This window comes from Dromiciops gliroides, chromosome 3 (genome assembly GCF_019393635.1).
Source record: "Dromiciops gliroides isolate mDroGli1 chromosome 3, mDroGli1.pri, whole genome shotgun sequence".
Lineage (NCBI taxonomy): Eukaryota > Metazoa > Chordata > Mammalia > Microbiotheria > Microbiotheriidae > Dromiciops > Dromiciops gliroides.
This window is the reverse complement of record NC_057863.1, coordinates 594,776,351-594,801,175: the sequence shown is the minus strand read 5'-3', so window position 1 is coordinate 594,801,175 and position 24,825 is coordinate 594,776,351. Positions and strand designations below refer to the sequence as shown.

Sequence of the window (24,825 nt, the reverse complement as noted above, 5' to 3'; positions counted from 1 at the left end):
AGTTGAGAACAATGCTAATGTTTTAGACATGAGACACTGGAAAAATGGTAGTAGCCCTTGAAAGAAATAAGAAAATTTGGCAAAGTGTTTGGGGGAAAGCTGAAGTCACCAACTGAGACAGTGTAAAGAAAAGAGAAGAGGGCCCAGAGTAGAGCTTTGGGATACAACCACATCTAGGAGGCCTCATTAAGGAGACTGAGAAGGAACAGTCAGTCAGACAGGTCAGAAGAAAACTAGGAGATAGTGTTGTAAAGAAAAATCAGAGGAGGGAGTACAAAAGGAAGAGAGGAGAGGCAACAGTATCAAATGCAGCAGAAACACGAACAAAGAGGAACACTGAGAAAATATCAGGACCTGTACCTCCACTCCTACATCTTTTCCCTCTTTTTTCCCCACTTGTCCCTACCCCCCCCCCCCCCCCCCCCCCGCCTCCGCCACAATCCTCTCCCATTTGTACTTGGAAACAGTTTATCTTTTTCTAAGTGCTTTTAAGTTATATATTTCCTGTGGCTGGGGAGGAAAGGAATGCCCCTAAGATTAGGGAAATAAGAGTCTTTAAAGCATTAATACTTTTTTTCTCCTGATAACATAATTGTGGGAGTGGACTGAATTCAGAATTAGAAAGAGAAAGAGAAATAACCGTATAAAAGGAAAAACAATGAATAAGTAATATAGACACTTTAAGTTCATGATACCCAACCCGGGCTTTGTTTTGACACTAGCAAAGTATCTTTAATTACTGCCCAGCAAAGTGCTACATTTGGAAGTCAGGAAGACCTGGGTTCCAATTCTACCCCTCATACTAAGCATGTGACTGTGGGCAAACGATTAAACCTTTATGAGCCTCAGTTTCTTCATCTGTTAAATGGGGATAAGACTTTTAAATACCCATCTCAGAAGGTAGTATACAAAGCTCAAATTATATTCAGCAAACCTCAAACCCTGCTATAAATGCCAGTTATCACATTGCTCTCCTCCCCAGAGACGCAGATCATTGGTCAGTCTTATCTCAAATTACTCCCTTGATTAAGAACCTGTAAAAAAATTTTCTTACCTAACAAATCTTACCCGTGGATTTGGCACTCTGCCAATGGCTACAGGGGGCCAGAGGGGAAAGAAAGCTTAAAAGACAGGACAACCTTTACTAGGGAACCTTGCCAAAAGATAAACTCACCAGGGGACAAAGGCACACATCAGGAAATAAAAAGGAGAACAGCATTGGCTTCAAATTATTTTTGGCTTACTCTTTGTCTATTAAAATCAGTAAGCATTATGGCCAGTGCTGATTAATGGAATAATTCCAAATCCAAACAACCTGCCACTTCCACTGAAGAGAGAAAAAAGAGGAGAGGCAAGGTTCATGTTTCTATAGACCAGCAGAATCACAAACACGGTGTGGCAAATGACTAATCCTTTTTAAAATGTGATACTCTCCAATTACATGCAGGCTTAAAATGAAAAGCCTGGTCCCCTTTCCCCTGCCTCCCTTGGGGAAGGCAGGCACAGTTACATAGAAGACAAGTATGCTGTTACCAGGATGCAAGAGGCGACGTTGACACCACCAAGGTCACCTCGCAGGCAAAATGCTCCAAAGGTTTGGATTCTGGGGCCCCACAGTGAGTGGAATGCTGAGCCCTGAAATTCCCACAAAGACTAAAGAGATACTGTATTTTAAGAGGACAGTTGTGAAAAATCAGTTTACCATCAACTAATAGCTTTCATTTTAGAGAGAGGAAAAAACAGGAGATTCAAATGCAGGTTTCTGGACTGGAGTCCAGTGTTCTCCCCATAACATGTGTAGCCTCCTGTTATCTTTCTTTTTGTTTCCAAACTGAAAAAATGCCCACTGGTTCCTTTAGAGAATTGTATTTCTGTTTATCATTTATAGCTGGAGACTGATTCTATCCCAAAGGGGCTAAGACTAAGACTAGGTACTGTTTATTTGCTGTCTATTTCTTTTTGAATCCAGAATGTCTCTCTCCCTTTGATGCTTAGTAACTACAGCCACCCAATGGCAGCCCAATCTTACAATTAGATTGTCTCCATTTTTTGTGTTCATTTTAGTTTTCCAAGAAAAAAATACTCTACCCTATAGAAAACATTCCCAAATGTTTTGTGTCATTGTCAAGATTTTAAAAAAGTACAGTAACTGTATCCCAGCATCAAAGATTCTATGTTAATAAATGTTCATCCCTAAGGCTTAGAATTATCCTTCTCAGACCACCACTTAATTCACCAAATAAACAATGTTATCTTATTTCTGCCATGTACAAAGGAGACTTCAGCCTTCCTCTAGACTAAACTCTTCCTCCTTACTAGGTCAGCCTCCTACCAGCAGTGTAATGGAAAGAACACTGGGTTTAGAGTCAGGTGACCTAGGTTTGAGGACTGCCTCGGTTATTTATATAACTGGGGAAATGACTTAATTTCTCTGAACCCTAGTTTCCTAGTCTGTAAAATGGGAGTAATTCTTGCACTATCCTCCTCCACAGTGTTGTGAGGAAAGTTCTTAGTGACTAGTAAAAGCACTTATAGACTAGAAACTTTTGTTATTCTCAGACCTGCAAGGATCCACCCTTAGCAGAACAGGATTCAGTGTTTTGGCTTCCAGCTGACTCAGTCAATTAATCCTAATTGTGTATCTCTAGCACAATGGACTCCCAGCAGAGGTTTCCTGTTACATACACACATTATTCTGATACCCATAGGTGCCAATATACACTGCTTTATTCCCAGCTGCTTGCTTAACTTAACTGATCTACTGACCTCAGCTGTTAGTGAACTCTCCTTAGTTCTATCCTTCTTTTACTATACAAAAATCACTAACTTGAAACTTTAGTTAATCTAAGCCTAGTGACTCCTAACATTTCACCAAAAACTTTCCTGCTGCCTTCAAAAAATAAAGTGTTATTGGCCTAATGATTTGGTGGGAAAAAAGGATGGGGAATTTTTTGCTTAACAATTAGCACAAGAAGGTAAATACTACTGGGGTGATCAATATGGATCCAACCAAACCAAAGAAACCATGTGGTATAGTGGGAAAGCCCATACTGGAAATCAAGAAGGTTTTTTGTTTGTTTGTTTTGGGGAGCAGGAAGGGGGGGGCGCCAATAGAGTGGTGTTATGTATTATGGATGAAGAACACAACCAGTAACATCACTGTGTGAATTCAATGGCCAGTTCTGCTTAACTGCATATTTTCCTTTTTTTATTTCTTTGTCAGAGATGAGCTTGTTGGATGGATGTGGGGGATATAAATGGAAATGAAGATGAATACACACACACACACACACACACACACACACTATACATACATTTTACATATATATATATATATATATATATATATATGAATGAATAAAAAAATTTAAAAAATTCTCTCAGAATTGTCCTCTCCTCTCTATTTCAATTACCACCTCTTTAGTGGAGCCTCTTAATGTGGAGGGATTACACGGAGGCAAAAGCCTCTAGGACTCCAGGGTATCTCTCCCCAGCCCCATTCTGGCATATGTTGCCAAACTCAAAGCAATTCTACCTAAAAGATAGTTTCTGCTTAAAAACCCCTCTGGGGGTACCCACATCAGTCCTCTTTCTCACTCTGAAGACCCTATACAATTTAGATCAATCTTAAGCTCACACTGCTCCGATAATACACTCCGCAGTGAGCAGGCCAAGCTTATTATACCCTGCCCATGCCAAGGTAATTTCTGATGGTTCCTTTTATGTCCAATTTCTGGTTTTTGAGCAATCTTCCAGCTCCTACTGTAAACTTGTCACCGATACTTACAGTATACTCACCAATTCCAGGCATCAAAAAATCTAAAACATTCTTCTCAACTGTATCCCTATTTAGACCAACCGTAGTCATAGCAACAACAAATCTCAAAGCTGGAAAGAATCTAATCCAAACTATGTATACAAAGGAATCTCATCTTCAAAGTGAGCATCTCCAAATGATCATCCAACTTCTGACTGAATATCGATTGTGAAGGGCAACTCATTCTCTGTGGATGCTCCACAGCTCTGACCATTCAGAAGTTTTTCTCTTATCTTGAGCCTAAATTTATTTCTTTGCAACTCTCACCCAGTTGGGCCTCTAGGGCCAAGCAGAACAAGTCTACTCCTAGTGTTTTGTAAACAACAGGCACTTAACACATGCTTGTTACACAGAAATACTTTAAGATTGCTTATTCCAACAGTTTTTTGTATAATCAAATTCCTAAAACTTTTTAACATGAAACTTTGTCTAGACTTGAGCTTATACCAGTATAATTCATTTTCTGAATCCAAGTACAGACCCTTCCATTTACCCCTACCAAATTTCAACTCATTATATTTGGCCCATTGTTCTACTTGAGATAGCTAAATGTACTGAACTTCTATGTGCAAGCACCATTATTGATACTTCCATATAATCAAAAGTCATTTCACCTGTGCCTTCATCTAAGTCTAGCAAAAAATAAAAGAGGGCCAGGAAAGAGAGGAAACCACACACAGAACAGTCAAACAATGAGACTCAGAAAAAAGAAACAATATGCATGAAAGAAAACACTGCCCTTGTAATAGAGTTTGCAGAGTTTACATGTACAGAGTACTACTTACTCCCTTTACCCAGAAACCTCAGTGTTCGCAGCAGGCTCCTCTACAGCCTTCATTATTTCTACCTTCTTGCAAAAGTGAACCCTCACTTTTTGTTCAGGATGCCTTTTAACCCTTTTCAAATAAAAGCAATTCTCTTTCCCTGAGAGCTCCCGAATATCCTCTGGAACTCCCATCTGCTTGGTGCTGGTGACATTTTCTCTTTGAAAGACCACTGTCACCCTCTCCTCATTCTTGTTACTATACTCTACTGATTCTCTCTCTGCAATTTTCTCAGTGGCTTTAGCAACTGGCTATTCTTTACCTCACAAGATCACAGATCTAGGGCTGGAAGCTCTAGAGTTCTCTTTAATTTCTGATTTGATTATTCATTCTGACAACCCTTACCTCACAATTGTCCAGTAGACACCTGAAACTCAACATATACAAAATAAACTCATCTCTTGTTTGAAAGAAAGTTGGATTTGCCAAATTGGAGATCAGTAGAGAGGTCAGGCTGGTTAAATAGATCTGATATTTATTAGCATAGAGGTGGTAATTAAATCCATGGGAGCTGATGAAGTCACCAAGTAAAGTAGTACAGAGGGAGAAGAGGACCCAGGACTGAACTCCATTCGACATCGTTAGATGTGATTTGGATCAAATAGGTAGGAAGACCAAGGAGAACATGATGCCCTAAGGAGAAGAGAGTGATCAGTAGTGACAAAGGCTGAAAAGAGGTAGAAGAAAGTGAGAATTGAGAAGACGGTAATTGGAATCTTGGTCAATTTCTCCCATCCTTCATTTAAATTGAACCTACTCTTACCAAAATCATGACCTTCCCCAACCATAACCTCATCTCCTATTCTTTTGAACAATTTCACCAACCCAAGCATTGCCTACCATTTCATTCCCAGCCTGGACCTCAATGTCTGATACAACAATGACCCAACATCCCCATGGCTCCTGACACTGTTACATTTTCTTCCGGACCACTAATTCACAACCCTGAAAAAAGCCCATCAAACTGATTTCAATTACTCCCGATGTTATTGGTGTAATACTACAGGAAATCATGAATTGAACTGAATTATCAGAATACATTTGTGGTATATAACCACAAAACCTGCTGCTCCACACTCCTTGATTTCCTGCAGCAATTATTTAATATTTTCCCTTTAAGCTCTCCAGCTATACCTCTATGCCTCAGACCTCCAACCGTAGAACATACTTGGACAATTCAAAGAATCAGGCCATACACTGGGAGATCTTCTACCAGTATAAAAAACATTTTGAGCATAAGCACTCACGCTTTTCTACCTCAGGAAAAGAGGGAACTGCTCCCACTTCTTTCTGTCCTTTTAATATCTTGCTTCAGCTGCCATTAATAAACCATTAATCTATCCTTTACTTGAGATAGCTAAATGTACTGAACTTCTATGTGCAAGCACCATTATTGATACTTCCATATAATCAAAAGTCATTTCACCTGTGCCTTCATCTAAGTCTAGCAAAAAATAAAAGAGGGCCAGGAAAGCTGTGGATTTGTACACACAGAACAGTCAAACAATGAGACTCAGAAAAAAGAAACAATATGCTCTCAAGAGCTTTGGTAAGTCTAAAAGCACCATAGAAATACAAATCATCATCACCAACATCCCTTTCTATCTAATGGCTCTTCCATTTTCCTACAAATGTGCTCAAGCCTCCCAATTAAAAAAAAAAAAAATCCCTACTCTCCCCACCAAGCTTGTAGTCAATTTTCTGGCATACTGCCTATCTCCTACCCAATGTCTCTAGTTCTTCACTATCCGTTCTCTCATGAACTCCTTTTGACCCAATTTCTATCCTCATGACTCCATGGAAATTTTTATCTCAAAGGTAACTAGTAACCAACCCCTCAAACCCTGCCCCCTCCGCCACAGCCAAGTGCTCATCCTCTATAACCTCTCATATCTCATAGCATTTGACAATTATGATTATAGTACTCCTTACTTCTAAGGATAGCTAGGTGGACTTGGGAGTCAGGAAGACTCATGTTCATGAGTTCAAATCTGGTCTCAGACTAGCTGTGTGATGCTGGGCAAGTCACTTAACCCTGTCTGCCTTAGTTTCCTCATCTGTAAAATGAGCTGGAGAAGGAAATGGCAAACCACTTTGCCAAGAAAACCCTAAATGGAGTCACAAAGAGTAGGACATGGGGCAGCTATGTAGCGAAGTGGATAAAGCACCGGCCCTGGATTCAGGAGGCCTTGAGTTCAAATTTGGCCTCACACACTTGACACTTACTAGCTGTGTGACCCTGGGCAAGTCACTTAACCCTCATTGCCCCAACAACAAATAAAAATAAAAATAAAAAAGACTAGGACACAACTGAAAAATAACTCCTTACTTCAAGATGGTCTCATCTCCAAGACTCTTGAGACATCATACTCTCCAGGTTCTTGTCCAACTTCCTTGGGTACAACTTGTCCAGCTCTAGCATGTGTATGCCTTGTTCAGCACACCATGGTGCCTAAAATTATAGAAACTGATACCTGGAAGGCACCTTAGGTACCATCCACTCTCAACTTCCTCATTTTACAGATAAGGAAACAGAGACACTAAGTGTCTGAGGTCACAAAGGAAACTTTTATAGGTGTTCACAATCAACATTGCTTTTAAATAAAACAAAGTTGTCCAGAATTCAGGATAACCTAAGTTTCAAATCGCGGTCTCAGACACTTGACATTTAGTAGCTGTGTGACCCTGGACAAGTAACCCTCATTGCCCCACAAAAAAAAGAAAGAAATTGAGAGAGAGAGAGAGAGAGAGAGAGAGAGAAGATTCAAGATACAAAAAGAGGCATATAACACGGACATGGCAAAGCTGTGGATTTGTACAAGGCATATATTTTTCTTTTTTATCATTAGGGGAATGCATAGGACAGAGGAGAGTCAGTATTGCCAAAATAGAAAAGGCACTGAAGCATTTTCATATACGCTAATAGAAAACAGAAAAGTTCAGAAAGAAAAAAACACAACAAGTGGGTCAGTTTTGAAAGTAAGATTGTGGAGCGGCTAGGTGGCGCCGCTGGATTACAGCACTGGATAAGTGTGACCCTGGGCAAGTCACTTAACCCCCCATTGCCCCGCAAAAAAAAAAAAAAGTAAGATTGAATTTATTATATACCTTGGGGTTTTTTTAAGTATGGAACAGGAATTCAGTTTCACATATAATCCTCCTTTTCTGTTCTACTTCGTATATGGAAATATCTCATCATTTTTTGCTGTTTTGTAAGTTTAGAAAATTACATTTTTTTAAGTGCTCTGTATTTATTCCCATTCTTTTTCTTTTTTCTGCGGAGCAATGAGAGTTAAGTGACTTGTCCAGGGTCACACAGCTAGTAAGTGTCAAGTGTCTGAGGCTGAATTTGAATTCAGGTCCTCCTGAATTCAGAGCAAATGGTTTATCCACTGCACCACCTAGCTACCCCCGACCCCATTCTTTTTCTCTATTCCTTTCCTTAAACTCCCTGTGATAAAGCTTCTGTCCTAATGGTTTTACTGAAATTACTCTTTCAAAAGTCAAAACTAACTACATTGTCAAATCCAAAAGCCATCTCCTAGTGCCAATTCTTTTTTTGTGAGTTAATTGGGGTTAAGTGACTTGCCTAGGGTCACACAGCTAGTACATGTCAAGTGTCTGAAGGCCGGATTTGAACTCAGGTCTTCCTGTCTCCAGGGCCACTGGTGCCATTTAGCTGCTCCCTAGTCCTAATACTCCTAAATCTTTCTGCTGCATTTGATACATTTCATCTGTCCCTTCTCTGGATATTTGAAAAACTTTTTTTCTCAGCTTCCACAATACTACACTATTCTGAAAACCTGAAAACAAAGTATATATCCCTCAATTGAGAAATAGCTAAATAAAGTGTGATATACATCAATGTAATGGACTATTTCTGTGCTGAATGAATATGCAGAAGCAAAGACTTATGTGAACTCATGCAATTTGAAGTAAGCAAAGCCAAGAAATAACAATGTAAATACAAAGAACCACAACAACACAAAAGAAAATCCATGTCGTCCTGGACTTTAAAACCACGCCTCTACTTGCTGTCTCATCCTGGAGCTTACCTCAGAACTTTCCTCACCCATACCATCCCTCTTGTCTGCCCACCCTAGAATATCCTTATGAGAGACTTGTCCCCCCCCTGCCCCCTTCTCTTCTCCTGGAACTTCCATTTTGTAGAGGGACCCAATCTGGTCTGTCTTAATTTCCCTTCCTGACTTTCTGGACCTATATATTTCTTTTTGCTTGTATGTATCCCCAGTGGTTAAAACAGTGTCTTGAACAGAGTAAGCCCTTAATAAAAATGTCCTTAATACCTTACTTTTTTATTCAAATTTTAGATATTTTTGAAAGTACAGCTTCCCTTTTCACATTCTTTCCCCTCATTGCCTGACCATAAAATACAGAGATGAAATATATTTTCAATATTTGTTGAAGAATATTTTATTTTATATCAAAAGTGACCCTTTGATCTCAGGATCATACCTAGATTTGGAAAGGGCTTCTGCAATCATCTAATTTAAACATATCCAAATCATGAAGTCCATCTACAATAGCAATGACAACTAGCTTAAAGCTTCTCTTTGAAGACCTTCATGGAAAAGGAACTCCATTTTTGGAGAGCTCCAATATGAATTCCTAGAATTCTTTTCCAGCTCATCTTCTGGACTCTCTTCTGGACATCTCTCTTCCTCCTCTACCTTAATCCTGACTTCTCTAACTCACAGCTTTCTTTATGTCACTCACCTGCATAAAAACATATATGCCATTACTGATGACATTAAAACTCATCGCAATTATTTTCTATCAAGTGTTCCAAGGCCATTAAATTACTCATTAGGTAACAATTCTGCAAACATAACATTAGGTAAAAATTTTCCACAACCCTCTCAATACAACATTTTAAAACAAAATTCAAAGCACAAGCAACGATTAAAAAGTGTATCATCAGATTGTAATATTATTCAAAAGTCCTGCTCTCCCCAGAAACATTTGTCATTACAAGAATATTTCTGATCCCCCAAAAATGAGTTGAATCAAACGAAGTAAAACTAGCAGGCAGAAAATTACTACAACAGTACCAGACACTGACTCTGTTTTTTCAAGTGAGCTCTACAACTGTCTAACACTAACCTCATTTTGGGGCCTTCATGGGGCTGATGTCTCCTGTCCACAACATGATCTTCTGTCTCACCACTTGCTCTCAGGTTCCATTGCTGGCTTATCATATGTCTCAATCATCTAACAGGAGGTGAACCCCAAGGTTCTGTTATAAATTATTTTCTCTTCTTCTAGGCTCTTTGTTTTGATAACTTCAGCAGCACCATCTGTACAGATCTAAATATCCAATCCTAGTCTCTCTCCTGAGCTTCAGTCCTACATCACTGAGTTACTTATTGGACACTTCAGACTGAAGGTCCTGGAGACATCTTAAAACTTAACATGTTCAAAAATGAATTAATTATCATCCCCTCTAACCCACTCCCCTTTCACAGTTGGTAATCTTGGCACTGTCCTGGACTCTTTCCTCTCCCTGAACCCACAAAGGAATAGTTGTCAAATCTTGCTGCCGTTTTTAGTATCTCATGAATCCAATTCCTCCTCAGCTCTCAAACAGCTACCAGCTTAGTTCAAGCCCTCATTTTTTTTTTTTTTTTGGTGAGGCAATTGGGGTTGTGACTTTCCCAGGGTCACACAGCTAGTAAGTGTCAAGTGTCTGAGGCCGGATTTGAACTCAGGTACTCCTGAACCCAGGACTGGTGCTTTATCCACTGTGCCACCTAGCTGCCCCCCCCCATTATCTCTCTCTCTCTTTTTGTTTTTAGTGAGGCAGTTGGGGTTAAGTGACTTGCCCAGGGCCACACAGCTAGTAAGTGTTAAGTGTCTGAGGCCGGATTTGAACTCAGGTACTCCTGACTCCAGGGCCGGTGCTCTATCCACTGCGCCACCTAGCTGCTCCCATTATCTCTTAACTAAATTGCTGCACCACCTCCTAATTGACCTGTTTCAAGTCTTGCCACTCCAGTCCATTACCAAAGTAATTTTCCTTCAGGTGCAAATATGACCATGGATTTCCCCCATTCAATTAATTTTAGGGGGCTTCCTATTGCCTTCAGAATAAACTATTAACTCCTTTGTTTAGCTTCAAAAATTTTACACAAATGGACACCAGCATAACTTTAGCCTCGTTAGCTATTACCACTCCCCCCCATCCCCCATTTTGTGATCCAATGGAACTGGCCTTCTCTCTGATCTTCACATACAACACTCCATCTCCCATCTCTGTGCTTGTGTACTGGTCATCACCTGTACCTGGAATCTTTTAACTTCAGAGACCCTCTCTCCCATCAGCTCAAGTCCCTCCGGTGACTAACACCTAGCAAATACTCATTGATTAATTTACAACTTCAAGTGAGGTTATAAATGGGAAAAATTTTAAATACACCATTTAAAAAGTGTCTAAAAAAATTTTTTTTGATTGTCTAAAAATCTATGTAATATGCTTTGTATGAAAGCAAACCAGTGACTTTTGCAACAGAATAGCTGCATTTTAATGCAGTCACCAAGAGTTTTTATTTATGGAGTTATAGCTGGGATTTGAACCCAGATTCACAATTCAATGTTCTTTTCTTAATTTCACAAGGTGTCAAATGATCAATTCTAGGTAGACCAAAGAAATCACATTTTTCAAAATTCCTCATATTAACTTTTGCCTCAATACAATTTTAATGTTTTCAGTTGATAACAGAAAATGGCCCACTATGCCTCAACTTCTGTCCTCAACTCCTTTACTATTTCTAGTATCAAATGAATACCTATAAAGACTCATATTATAGTCCATCAGGATTCCTATATAAAGTAAGTTACACCTATACGTAAGAACTAAAGAAGGGAATTTTAAAAAACCAAATGGTAAATTTTAAAAGGACAAAATGTTAAAAGACAGCCTGATGGAAATGAAACTGAAAATTCCCATACTAACTTTGTGTTAAATTTCTGTGATTTTAAATGTTAAAGAAATATATTCCTATATCCTACAAGTAAATGACTGGATAGCTTTTTAAAAAATATAATTTTTTACTAAAGGGGAAAAAAAGCCAAACCAAGAACCAAATGCCAATGTAAGCAAAACAAACAAAAAAACCAAGAATTTCTGGATTATAATAAATATACCACTAGTCATAGTCAAGATGCTTTTCCTGAGTTCCTAATGTAGATATAGGCTTTAGACTATTACAATCACTACTTGCCAAGTTAAACACACTGTATTGGTTTAAATATAGACAACATTCTACCTCCTCTTCCCTTAAAACTGGCTTGTAGAAAACCCGAGCATGTTATTTTTCAGTTCATACCTATTTCTACCCCCACCAGCCATCTCATTTATGGCTGCAGTCTATATTTGCGGACCAATATAGTTATAATGCTTTGAAAACACAAAAACTTAGGATCAAATCACTACTTATTCCTTTAATTTAATTTACCTACAGAGCTGGTAGTTTAGTATTCATCTCCATGTGCCAAACAAGAAACTAGCGTATATAGGAAAAAAAATATCAACCTTAAAGATCTTAAGGTGTTTAATGCAAACCAACCAAACACCTGCACATCTTAGGGTGGGTCTATCACCAGCTTTCAAAGTGACTCATTCACAGATGCACACACATTCAGAGAGATAGGCCAAACAGCTAAGAAAGTATTCTGCACTTTAAGGAGTATGGAAAAGTCTACTGATTTTTTTCATTTATTTAAAAAACAAAATTCTGCTACAATATCCAGTATAATCTACTAAATTGCATCTGAATTTCCTATGTGTGGATGACAACAATAAGAATTATGCTTTACTGACCTCCTTAATGGCGTCTTCACTAGGTAACATGGAGCATAAACATGTGATATAAGCTTGGCGAAAAGATGACACATTGGGAATTTCTTTAGACTCCGCACATAGTTTTGACAAAGAAGTAGCTTGTGTGATACAGTTTGACTTCAATAAGTGTTTTATTCGCATCTGCAGAAAGGAAGGTCCTTCTCGTGCAATAAATCTATTGGCTAGGGAAAGAAAAGAAACATGTTTTCATAACTGACTAACAAGCTCTAACTTGTCTAATTGTAGCTCAGGCAGTTTAAGAGATCATTAGCCCAAGGAAAGGAATTTGATATGTTAGTATTTGAGCAAGATAAGGAAACCCAAATGCTATGATAAGAATATTTAATCTGGTCTCAAAAGCCACCACTGATCTGAGAGAGAGAGAGAGAGACAGAGACAGAGACAGAGACAGAGAGAGAACAATCAAGAACAAATTAAATGTATAGATGATACCTTAAATGGGCCAGAAGTTTCTTTAGTTCACCCAAGCTTTTCAAGAGAATAACTTGGCTTTTAGTAAAATGAATTGTTTTGATCATCTTCTCCCATGGATTATTCCCTAACTTTCTGGCAGATGTGCTAATATCCACTGAAGTGGGAAGGAGGACTGAGATGAGGGAATTCCCACCTTTTACCTACCAATCTCTGTCTGATGAAACTCTACCCTTCCCTTCAAGCCTAACACAAATGCCATCTCCGCCATGAAGAGTTCCTCAGTCCTCCTTTCTGAAAGACCACAACATTCTGTACATGTCTCTCCCACGGCCACTATAACCTTATGTTATAGATTCTATACATCTCCTAGACTGTCTCCTTGAAAACAAACCTGGCTTTAATTTGTCTTCCACGGGAGCCTGCATATAGCAGCTGCTTAATAAAATAAATGCTTATTGAGTGGATATGTAAAAAGCAGCTGTATAAAAAATTATGGATTTCCTCTTCTAGAACATGGTGTGCATTTTACTTGAATGAGAAAACATGGAACAGTTTATTCATCTGTAAAATTAAGGAAGGTGGGATTTGATGTTGCCTACAGGTTTTTCTAATGCTAAATTCTATGATCCTATTATACCCAACAATAATTTACCAGGAGTCCAGTTTAAAAAAGGTGGGAATCCTTCAGATAAGCTAATAATTGAAAGACATTTTTTTCTTAATTTTTTCTTCACTTTCATAGCAAAGCCTAATTTTTCATTTTAATACTTCTTACTGGCTGAAAGTGCCTCTCTATCCACAGGGAGAAAATTGTAAAAGGTGTCACGTAAAACACAAAAGCTGTAAAATTCTGAAAAATCACCAACCTAAACTACTTAGGAGTGACTAGAATTTACAGAGGCTAATTTAACATGCAGATACTAACGAATGATATTAATATGTAAACAATAAAATCAAATTAATCACATCAAATTCCCTAGAGAGAATCCTATGACAAATTGTGCAATACTGAAATTCTCAAAATTTCACTCATTCAGTTTCAGTTACTATTACCTCCCAAATAAGTACTTCATCAAACGCCAACACTTACCTTCCTCTGCCTCTACCGGTTGCTGAGCCAGGATTTTAAGAAGGACTGGATTTTTCCACACACCTTCTTTGGTAATATCAACCAAGACTTGGAGGTTATTATTTCCAAATTCCAACAAAGCATCATGTGAGTCCTGCAAGCCAAAAATAAACCCAGTCAACACAAAATTAAAACCCCCGGCTCTGAAAAGGGCCATACCTTTTATCCAATTACAATGAAGTATGCACTGATACCTATTGTGCATGCCAAGTGCTTTTGCCTCCAGTGTAAAACAGAGGAAAAGGTCCCTCAGGGCTTTAGAAAGTATCCTGTTTGTTTTTGTGTAACTACAGTACCACAGCACAGAAACCATAGGCAGTTCAATGAGCTGGTTTTAGAGCAAAATAAAAGCAATACAATAAGCCAGGAAGCATTTAAGAAATTGTGGCTCTTTTAATGGTAGCACCAAGCTGTTACCCCAAACCAATATTCTCCAATGAATGCTATGTGGCTGTAACGATATAAAAGTAACTTCCAAAGAATCATCATCATCATATCTGGTGTTATAGTATGTTATGGGTGACAAAGCACTTTACCAGTGTTATCTCATTTGATCCTCAAAACAGGAAGTAGGTGCTATTATCACCCTCATTTGACAAACACGGAAACTGAAGCTGAGAGGTTCCATGCTTTGCCTGAGATCACACTGAGTAAGCTACAGAGGCAGAATTTGAGCATAGTCCTGACTTCTAAATCCCATCCTTGATGTGTTACTCTAACCTTGCACAGTACACAAAGGGCATAGGAGAGGTTCAAGGTAAGTATAACTAAAATAATTAGGGAGGGGGCAGCTACATGGCACAGTAGAGCACTGGCCCTGGAGTCAGGAGTACCTGAGTTCAAATCCGGCCTCAGACACTTAACACTTATTAGCTGTGTGACCTTGAGCAAGTCACTTAACCCCAATTGCCTCACTAAAATAAAAAAAAAATTAGGGAGACAATCTTCAGAAGAACTGTAAAGTAAAAGTTTCAGTAAGATTACATATTTTAGGGGTAGCTAGGTGGCACAGTGGATAAATCCCCGGCCCTGGATTCAGGAGTACCTGAGTTCAAATCCGGCCTCAGACACTTGACACTTACTAGCTGGGCAAGTCACTTAACCCTCATTGCCTCTCAAAAAAAAATAAATAATAAGAAGAAGAATAGGCATTACTCACTTCATCCCTTACTTTATGATAATAATCACTGATGGACAATAACATCTCATTTATAACATCCAAAGGAAAATTGTTTGAAATGGCAGGATTCAACACTGACGGCTCACCTAGCAAAGACTATGCCTAATATGAGAAATGCCATGGCTCAAAGGAGTTATAATTCCCAATTACATAACATGATAAAGTCTGCAGAAGTTTCAAGAGTATTCTATTCACTGTCCAAATGAGGAAATTTACACTTAGAAAAGTGATGTCTGTGGCCCAGTCTACAGTTAGAAAATGTGAGGACTAGGCTATATTCTACAACATAGCATCACATAAAATGATCAACCCCAAATTCAGGACAAATGGTCTAACAAAATGTATTTTCTGATCTGTATGTAAATCAAAATATTTAAAATGTATAATTTCCTGGAAAATCCAGGATGAAGGGTTGCCAATTACAATCTCTATGTAGTACAGGAGTTCTTTTTTTTTTTTTTTTTGTGGGGCAATTGGGGTTAAGTGACTTGCCCAGGGTCACACAGCTACTAAGTGTTAAGTGTCTGAGGCCGGATTTGAACTCAGGTACTCGTGAATCGAGGGCCGGTGATCTATCCACTGCGCCACCTAGCTGCCCCAAGTACAGGAGTTCTTTAGTTGGGTATTCATGAATTTTATGTATTGATTTAAAAAATATTTTGAGAAAGGGTCCCTAAGCCTCTGACTACCAAAGGGATCAGAGATAAAAAAATCCTTAATTAGTAGTAATGCCCGAGGTTGGAATTTTCCTTAGAGTCTGACTATTCATATAACTGTTTTCCCTACACTGGAAATGTGAGCAAACTTTTAATCAAGATAGTGCCTACAATGTGCCAGATACTATGCTAAATGATTTATAACAAATATCTCATTTTATCATAACAACACTGGGAGGTAGATTATTATGACCCCCATTTTATTACAGTTGAAGAAACTGAGGCAAATAGAGGTGACTTGTCCAGGGTCACATAGCTAGTATACCTGAAGCCAAATTTGAACTCGGTCTTCCAGACTCCAGTTTCAGAATCACCAGTTGCCTCTGCCATTTATCTTTCCACATTGATTTTCTTCCCTTCCCACACCCACCCCCCATAACTACAAGATTTAGTATTTTAATGAGCAGAAATTCCCACATTCCATATTTTGTTGCCATTTCCTTTGGCTTGGTTCCCATTTTGAAGATGATTGATAAGAGTTTTGTGATATAACACTCTGCTTACTAGGTGAAACTATCACAATGAATTCTAGCTGGAAAACACCTTAGAAGCTTCATGCTTTTATTTAAATTCTGACTCTATTAACTGGTATAGAGTTTACTTAAAATAAGGGATACAGGGGCACTAGGTCGCACAATGAATAGAGCGCCGGCACTGGAGTCAGGAGTACCTGAGTTCAAACCTGGCCTCAGACACTTAACACTTACTAGCTGTGTGACTCTGGGCAAGTCACTTAACCCCAATTGCCTCACTAAAAAAAAAAATAATAATAATAAGGGATGTAGACATATTTATTTGCTTTGGTTTGCAACAGATGCTAAAATTCTGTCTTTAATGTACCATGAAGCAAAAATATCTAACGTAATTTCTGAAAAATTAATGGGAGAATTAGCATGCCATCTGGCTAGGATATATTATCCTCTCCCCTCTATTAGAATCCTTAGATTTGGGAAAGAATTACATGAACTGATAGAAAATAAAGTGAACAGAACATCGTACACATTAACAGCAATATTGTATGAAGAACTGTGAATGACCTAGCTATTCTCAGCAACACAATGATCCAAGACAATCCCAAAGGACTGATAATGAAAAATGTTATCTGCCTCCAGAGAAAAAAACTGAAAAAAAAAGTGCTGGGGATACAATACAACCATGCCCAACAGGTGTGGTCATCAAGTTGCTTTTTGAATAACTGTGGACAAGGTTTTGTTAGTGGCATGAAGATAGCCTGGAAATAAAGACTCAGGTCTGGGCTTCAGCACCCAGTATTCCAGGCATTAACCTGGAGCACAGGAATGGAGGGTGATGGCTGGAGAGCAGAAAAATGGCATATAAAGATGAGTGGGGAGTGATGTGGTGGGTGTACATTAAGGGCACATACACAAAGGCTGGACAAGCCAAAACCCAGAATACTGGATGGGAATGTGGAGTGCCCAAACTAAAATGGCAGGCCTTATGAGTAAGAAAGAAAGGAGTGATGGATGTTGGGGTGGGGGTGGGGGGTGGAGAGTTTAGAACTAGCAGGACTTATGGCAGCTAGGTGGTGCAGTGGATAAAGCACTGGTCCTGGATTCAGGAGGACCTGAGTTCAAATCCGGCCTCAGACACTTGATACTAGCTGTGTGACCCTGGGAAAGTCACTTAACCCTCATTGCCCTGCAAAAAAAATTTAAATTAAATAAATTTAAAAAAAACAACTAGCAGGACTTGTCAAGAGAGTAGACAGAGGGCAAAAGGGAAAGGCAGAGTTAAAGATGACAACCTTGGGTAGGACCCTCAAAAGAAATAGAGAAGTTTGGAGGAGAGGTGGGTCTAGAAGAAAGGACGATAACTTCTGTTTTAGACATGTTTAGTAGAGATGTCCAATAGGTGGTTAATGTTGCATGAAAGAGAATTTCAATTCTCAGTGGCAATGCAGATAGAGGGCACAGTGAATAAGTGTGTGGAACTCAGAATCAGGCTGACTTCAGTACAAATATCGCCTCATAACTTTACTAGTTGTATAACCTTTGGCAAGTCAATTGCTTACAGCCTCAATGTCCTCTGTAAAATGAGGATAATAACAGCACCTATCTTGAAGGGTTGTGAAGATGAACCAAGAGAGCAACATACATACAGTGCTTTGTAAACCTTAAAGTGCCTCATATCAAAAGAACAGAGCTGAGATTCATGGTCAGCTGCAAATCCAGCTCTCTTTCCAGTACCCTATGGTACCTCTGATCTTTCACTGACAGAACATGACCCAGCCCAAAGAAGCCTCAAAATGAGGTGTTTACCCTATTAGCATATAGCACAACTTCTTAAATATTTACATTACTTTATATACATTCCTGATTTGGGGCAACTTTACCTTTTTCACATCCATGCCAAGAAAGGCTTTGAATGCACCTTCCATCAGAATGCCTAAAGGACCAAATTCCAGTTTTAAAAATTCAAATCAAACACTTTTAAGTTTGAGGTCTCTCTGACCTGAATATGTGAGGGGAAAGTCACAGGTTTCCTTTAAGATTGAATTATTTAAAAAAAAAAAAAAGATTGAATCATAAAGCACTTTTTTGAGCTGAAAAAAACTCACCTGTATGGACTGATTAAAAGGTACCCATACTTCACATGGCAGCTCAGTTTCAGGCACAGAAAGTAAGAGCTCAAAACAACTCCTACAATAAAGAAAGAGTAACAGTCAAAAGCAGTTCAAAGTTGCAGCTGATATTTTATTAGTAAAATTACAAAATAAATTTGGACAATGGACTCCATGGGGGTGGGGGAGAGAACCACATCTTTCTTATACTTTTGCATTATTTTTCAGGGCCTAACATACAGAAGAAACTTAATAAATCTGGTGAATTTATACCTCTTGTATAAAACCACTTTTAATCTGTTTTAATCCATATACTAGCTGTGACATCTTGGGCAAGTCACTCAAACTGCCTCAGATTCCTCAACTGTAAAATGGGAATAATATGAACATTTACTTCTTAGGGTTACTGTGAGGTCCCAATGAGATGACATTTGTAAGGTATTTAGCACAGTGCCTGGCACTTAGCAGGTAACATAGCTTTTATTATGAAGAGAGTGACAAACCTGTTAAGAAATCAATTCTAAAGAATTGTTTCTCTTTTACCTTTTCATCCTCAGTGTCCAGCATAATGCCATGAGTAAGTACTTAGGGGATAGTGAGGGAGTAGTGCTTCTAAGTCTGTAATTCCACAGTTCTAAAAAACTATCAGTAAAGATAATCCTACTAATGCACATCTAAATGTCCACTTGTCATGCTCAGAGAGCTACCAAGTGCACTGAAGGTCTAAGGGATTTGTTCTTGGTTCCAAAATCAGCATTTGTCCAAGGAGATGAGGACTTGAACTTGAACAAAGCCTTCCTTTGTGACTATCTACTATAATGAACATGATGCTTTGAATATAGTATGCACTTGAATGTTTTAGCAGAACCCAACAATCTATATTCCAGGTACTTCTGGAAAAGGAATGAGAGGGGTAAAAAAAACAAAAGGCATCCTACTCTATACTCTTCTAGTCCCTTAATCCTTCTCAGGGGGTATTAGCATTTGCTTTAAAAAAAAAAGGACCTTGTTAAGCCAAATGGCTCTCTAATTAGTAAACTTTCAGAGTGATATGACATGGAAAAATCACAGGTCTTTCGGGATCACATAGTATAATTTACTCATTTTACAGATGAGAACACAGACTGAATAGAGTGAAGTGATTTGCCCAGGAGTACATCAATAGTCTAGGCTTCAGCGCTAGGGAGCTAGGCTAGTGCTAGGGAGGAAACTATTTCGGGGCCACAAGCATGTTATATTGGCCCTGTTTGTAGGGTCAGCTTCCCTAAACTATTCCTATTTTCTCAGAGCCTCTTTCAAAGAGAAGCATTTTTGCAGGACAAACTAAAAAAGAGGAAATCTAAAAAGCAGGAAAGAATAAAGGGCAATCATTTAACTAGCACTAACAACCCAAGGGAAACAGGTGCATATGTTGGTAATTTCATCCACCTTTCTAAAGCAGCTCCATTTCCTCAGGAAGAGGTCCTGGAAAATATCAGACACACAACTGGGAAGGGAAGGAAGGTGAGAGAAGACTAGGGACTAAGAAAGGAATGCAAAATAATAGTAAAGCAGTAGGCATACCCCAGTATATCAGTTAATTTACCAATGTTTATAATTTAGTAGGGAAAATATTTGGAATGTGTAATACAAAGTTCCAATTTAGTTAGATATGAAAGCCACCCTCTCAGAAAATTGGAGATTTGGGTTACTTGCTAATCAGTAGAAATAAAGGGATTATAAAACTTGGAGGGCTAGAGCATGTGCAGCTTAGGCCAAAGGCCTTTAACTCAAGAGAACCAGAAGTGCCAGCTAGAGAAGGAGAAGACTGCTTTAAGATTTGCTTAAATGCTCAGGGACACAAAGGTAAAGATGCCCACTGATATACAACTTAAGATAAGTCAGAAATCTCTCCTTTGAGAAGCAAAATCAAAGATGATCAGATAACAGGACTGACATATCAACGATCAAGGGACTATTAAAAGTTTAGATTTACCAATTAGATATCAGGACACACACTTCTAGGAAGTAAGGGGAGATAAAATTCTATAGCAGGCTACTACTACCTGACAGGAACTAGGAGACAGATAACCCCAAAGATCAGGACCATCATTTCAAAAAAAATCCATCTAGACTCTCAGGAATATGACAAGCATCCAACCTCCACACCACACCAAAGGGAACTAACTTTCCAGTTTTCAAGCGGACACCCCATCTATCTTCTATAAAAGCTTTTGCCATTGGGGCAGCTAGGTGGTGCAGTGGATAAAGCACTGGCCTTGGATGCAGAAGGACCTGAGTTCAAATCCAGCCTCAGACACTTGACACTTACTAGCTGTGTGACCCTGGGCAAGTCACTTAACCCCCATTGCCGTGCCAAAAAAACAAACAAACCAAAAAAACAACTTTTGCCTTCTCTCCTCCCCTTGAGGCAAAATTTTTGACTTCCCTCAAGGCAACCTATCCTAGAGCCAAATAAAGAGAGAGAGAGAGAGAGAGAGAGAGAGAGAAATTTTAATTCTAATTGGACTGTGTGCCAGAGTGTAATTCTTTGTTGAGGAATACCTAAGGTTCCCCACCTTCTTCCCCATGACACCCATCAACTTTCCTTTTAGGTGGCCCACCCAATGAATAGACAGACTCATCTACTAAGAAATAAATGTACCTTTCTTTCTCTTGCTTTTGCATGTTCTGTTCCATGGAGAGGAAGAAAGGATATATCCACAAATGAAGTGGTGGTGGGTTTTTTTTTTTAAAGTGGTGTAAAAAAATACATTGGCCAGGTGCAGGTGCCCACACCTGTAATCCCTGCTATTAGGGGGAATGGCTGGTGGATCAAGTTCAGAAGTTCTCAGCTGTTGTAGCGCTAAGTATTGGGTATCAGCTGGTGGCAGAGGGCAACCAGGATACTATACTGAGGACAGGATTTGGAAGGGTTAAGTTAAAGCAATAAGGTTGGGTGCATGAATGGCCACTGCCCTTCCAACCTGGGCAAAATAGAAGAGCACTCCTCCCATTTTCACATCCACCCACACCCATACCCACACCCACTCCTGTTTATAAATATAAAACCTAAAAAACTTAAAAGGTTATGGTTAGGGGGCAGCTAGATGGCACAGTGGATAGAGCACCAGCCCTGGAGTCAGGAGTACCTGAGTTCAAATCCGGCCTCAGACACTTAACACTTACTATCTGTGTGACCCTGGGCAAGTCGCTTAACCCCAATTGCCTCACTTAAAAAAAAAAAAGGTTATGGGTAAATAAATAATAAGTAGAAAAAGCAAAAATAACTCTAATTACAACTCTCTAATGTTGTAACTCTGAAGAATGAGTGTTCTCAATAGTTAGTATCCCTTAAACACCTTCAAAATTATTTCATATTGATTTGACTAAATTTGTTTTACTTAAAAAATAGAGTAAAAATTTGAGGATAATGCCAAAGACAATCAGGGAGTGGACTCAAAGTGGATGTTCCAAAGGGTGATAATCACTTTGATTGGTTAACAATGAGAAAAAAATTATTGTAATAGGAGCTGGACCTATTCTAATGAACTTTGATTATCATTTACTTCTACATTACCCCCCAGCCTTGGACAAATCAAAGAATTTATCCCCACTGAAATCTGAGTAGAACACAATGGGCTTTCCCACCTTAAATGCCTTGTATGGCTAGGTGGGGTCTGACCAAGATTGAGGATAGTTAATTCAACCTGAATATCAGTAATGTCATTGATGAGGACTATAGAAAAAAGGGGAACTCTAGATTTCCCCAAATCACTGGTTATTAATAACCATTTCTCTCAGTACTCAGCATAGAAGCTGCTATATAACAGACTCTTGATAAATACTTGCTGAATAAATGTAAAAATGAATGCAATGAAGAGAGCATAGAAGCTAAGAAGCTGGCAACTACTACCAGGAAGAGCTTTTGATGGCAAGCTGTCTTGAACCTCTGGAGGCATCTCAGAAAAAGATGGATTTGGGGCAGGTGTTAAAAAGAGTCAAGTATGGTTATAGAAAGGTAGCATGGGGTAGAAGAAAACATTGAATTTGAAGTCAGAACATAGGTTCAAATATTGGTTCCGCCACTTAGTAACTGTGGCCTTGAAATAATCCATTTAACTAATAAATATGAAATAGTGAACCATGTCAGCAGCTGCAAAATGAAGATTTTTTATATCTGCAAAATCTGCCTCACAAAGGATCAAAATGAGATAATGTATATCAAGACACAGTAAACCATTAAACAGTAGTACATATCTGTCCACAATTGTTACTGAATTTGAAGTCAGATGGCCCAGTTTCAAGTGTAGACTGCGGGTTAGTAACTATGTGACAATAGAAGTCAAACTTTTCTAAGCTTTTACTTTTTCATTTGTAAAATGAGTACTAATATTTATGCTCCCTTCACAGAACTCTATTGAGTAAAATTGGGTCCTTTTTTCAAAGTGCTACACTTAAGAGTGTGACTAAGCAGTGGTTAACAGCTAAGAAAACCTGAAAGATATATTAGTCCATACCTGCATACTTACTACTTTACTATTGTACTAGGTAGGAGTTTTAAAAAATAGCCTTTTTTCAGTCATGAATAAAGTTCAGACCATGTCATCATTACCAAGGTACTACCATTCATCTGGTGGCAGTTCCCCCCAACAAATTTGCTAAAGAGGAAATGAACAGCCTCAAGAAATAAACCTTGAAATCTAAAGGAAAAACGACAACAGTAAAGTTATAATCATCCTGATTAATCTTTTAAGTTTATCTATTCGGGGCAGCTAGGTGGCGCAGTGGATAAAGCACCGGCCCTGGAGTCAGGAGGACCTGAGTTCAAATGGCCTCAGACACTTAACACTTACTAGCTGTGTGACCCTGGGCAAGTCACTTGCCTCAAAAAAAAAAAAGTATATCTACTATCCCAATGGAAGACCCCATTTTACAGACCAGAGCACAGGCCAGGGGAGTGGAGAACCTGCCTCTTCTTAAATCGTACCACCTGGGACCCCCTGAAGCTTGGGACAGTGTGCCCTGGAAGCAGCACCCCACTCAAGGACTTAGAAGTCAAGAAATAGGCTAGGAAAATTGACAGAAAAAAAATGCGGACCATACAAAGTTTCTTTGGTGACAAAGAAGATCAAAATACACCCTCAGAAGATAACAAAGTTGAAGTTCCTACATCCAAAGTTTCCAAGAAAAATACAAATTGGTCTCAGACCATAGAAGCGCTCAAAAAGGACTTTGAAGATAAAAAGGCAGAGGGAAAAAATGGAAAGAGAAATGAGAGTGATGCAGGAAAGTTCCCCCCCCCAAAAAAAGGTCAGTCAACAGCTTGAAAGATCAAATGGAAAGGGAGATACAAAAGCTGTCTGAAGAAAATAAATGTGGCTAGGTGGCGCAGTGGATAAAGCATTGGCCCTGGATTCAGGAGTACCTGAATTCAAATCCGGCCTCAGACACTTGACACTAGCTGTGTGACCCTGGGCAAGTCACTTAAAGCCCATTGCCCCACAAAAAAAAAAAAAAAGAAAGAAAAGAAAAGAAAAGAAAAATTAGGATTGAGCAAATGGTTTTCCTATTTAAAATTTAGATAGAAAACAGCACATATGAATACTTCCTATACAACAATGATGAAAAGCATCTTTGGTAATGTCCTTGTTAAACATAATTCAACAAGCTGATAAATACAAGGATTCTTTTCATTATAAGTTCCTTTGAGCTCAAATGAAGTTATCAAGCACACTAAATTTTTACCAATCTTTCCCACATTTACTAATGAATGTAGAAAAGAATTAACCCATTAATAATGTGGATATATTATCTATTTTTATTTGAAATTCTTACTTGACTTTGTCTAAATCTTTTCTTTTCAAACATTATGATGAATTTCTGACCTTAAATTCTGCAATGTTACAATGCTATCTGTGGTTTATCATCTTCCATGAAAATCCTATTGTAATGTGTGGTAAAAAGTTTTAACAGTCGGTTAGATAATGGAGAGACACCACTTTTTTTTTTTTTTAGGACCACCCTTTTGGGGAGGAGACCAACAGCATGAGCTTCGCACACCAGTCCACCTGGACACACACCAGCTTGCCTGCTGAGCACTTGACTTCCGGGGTGCGAGCTTAAAAGGCGAGAGAACGGAAGTGGGGCTTTTTTTCCTGCTCTGCTGGTCTCCTGGCTGCGCTGCACAGACACTGACTGGAGTTTGACTCGGCCCGGCTCTCCGTTAACAGCACGCGCTTGACTCGGTCTCTCTCCCCAAAGGTGGCCTTAGGTTTTAGTGAGTTTTATACGGAATATAGA

The 24,825-nt window shown here is 38.9% G+C and overlaps 1 protein-coding gene across 2 annotated transcripts in view; it reads right to left on the bottom strand.

The window, feature by feature from the left end:
• RLF (RLF zinc finger) overlaps nucleotides 1-24,825 on the bottom strand; it is a 111,175-nt gene that overhangs the window by 38,473 nt on the left and 47,877 nt on the right. The window contains exons 3-5 of one of the 2 annotated variants that reach the window (XM_043997161.1): nucleotides 18,541-18,622; nucleotides 14,028-14,160; nucleotides 12,482-12,684 (exon numbers count right to left, since the gene is read on the bottom strand). In XM_043997161.1, coding sequence (XP_043853096.1) covers nucleotides 12,482-12,684; nucleotides 14,028-14,160; nucleotides 18,541-18,622 — 418 coding nt within the window. Of the gene's footprint in view, nucleotides 1-12,481; nucleotides 12,685-14,027; nucleotides 14,161-18,540; nucleotides 18,623-24,825 lie in introns of those variants that run through there. The other variant, XM_043997162.1, reaches the window with a different exon arrangement.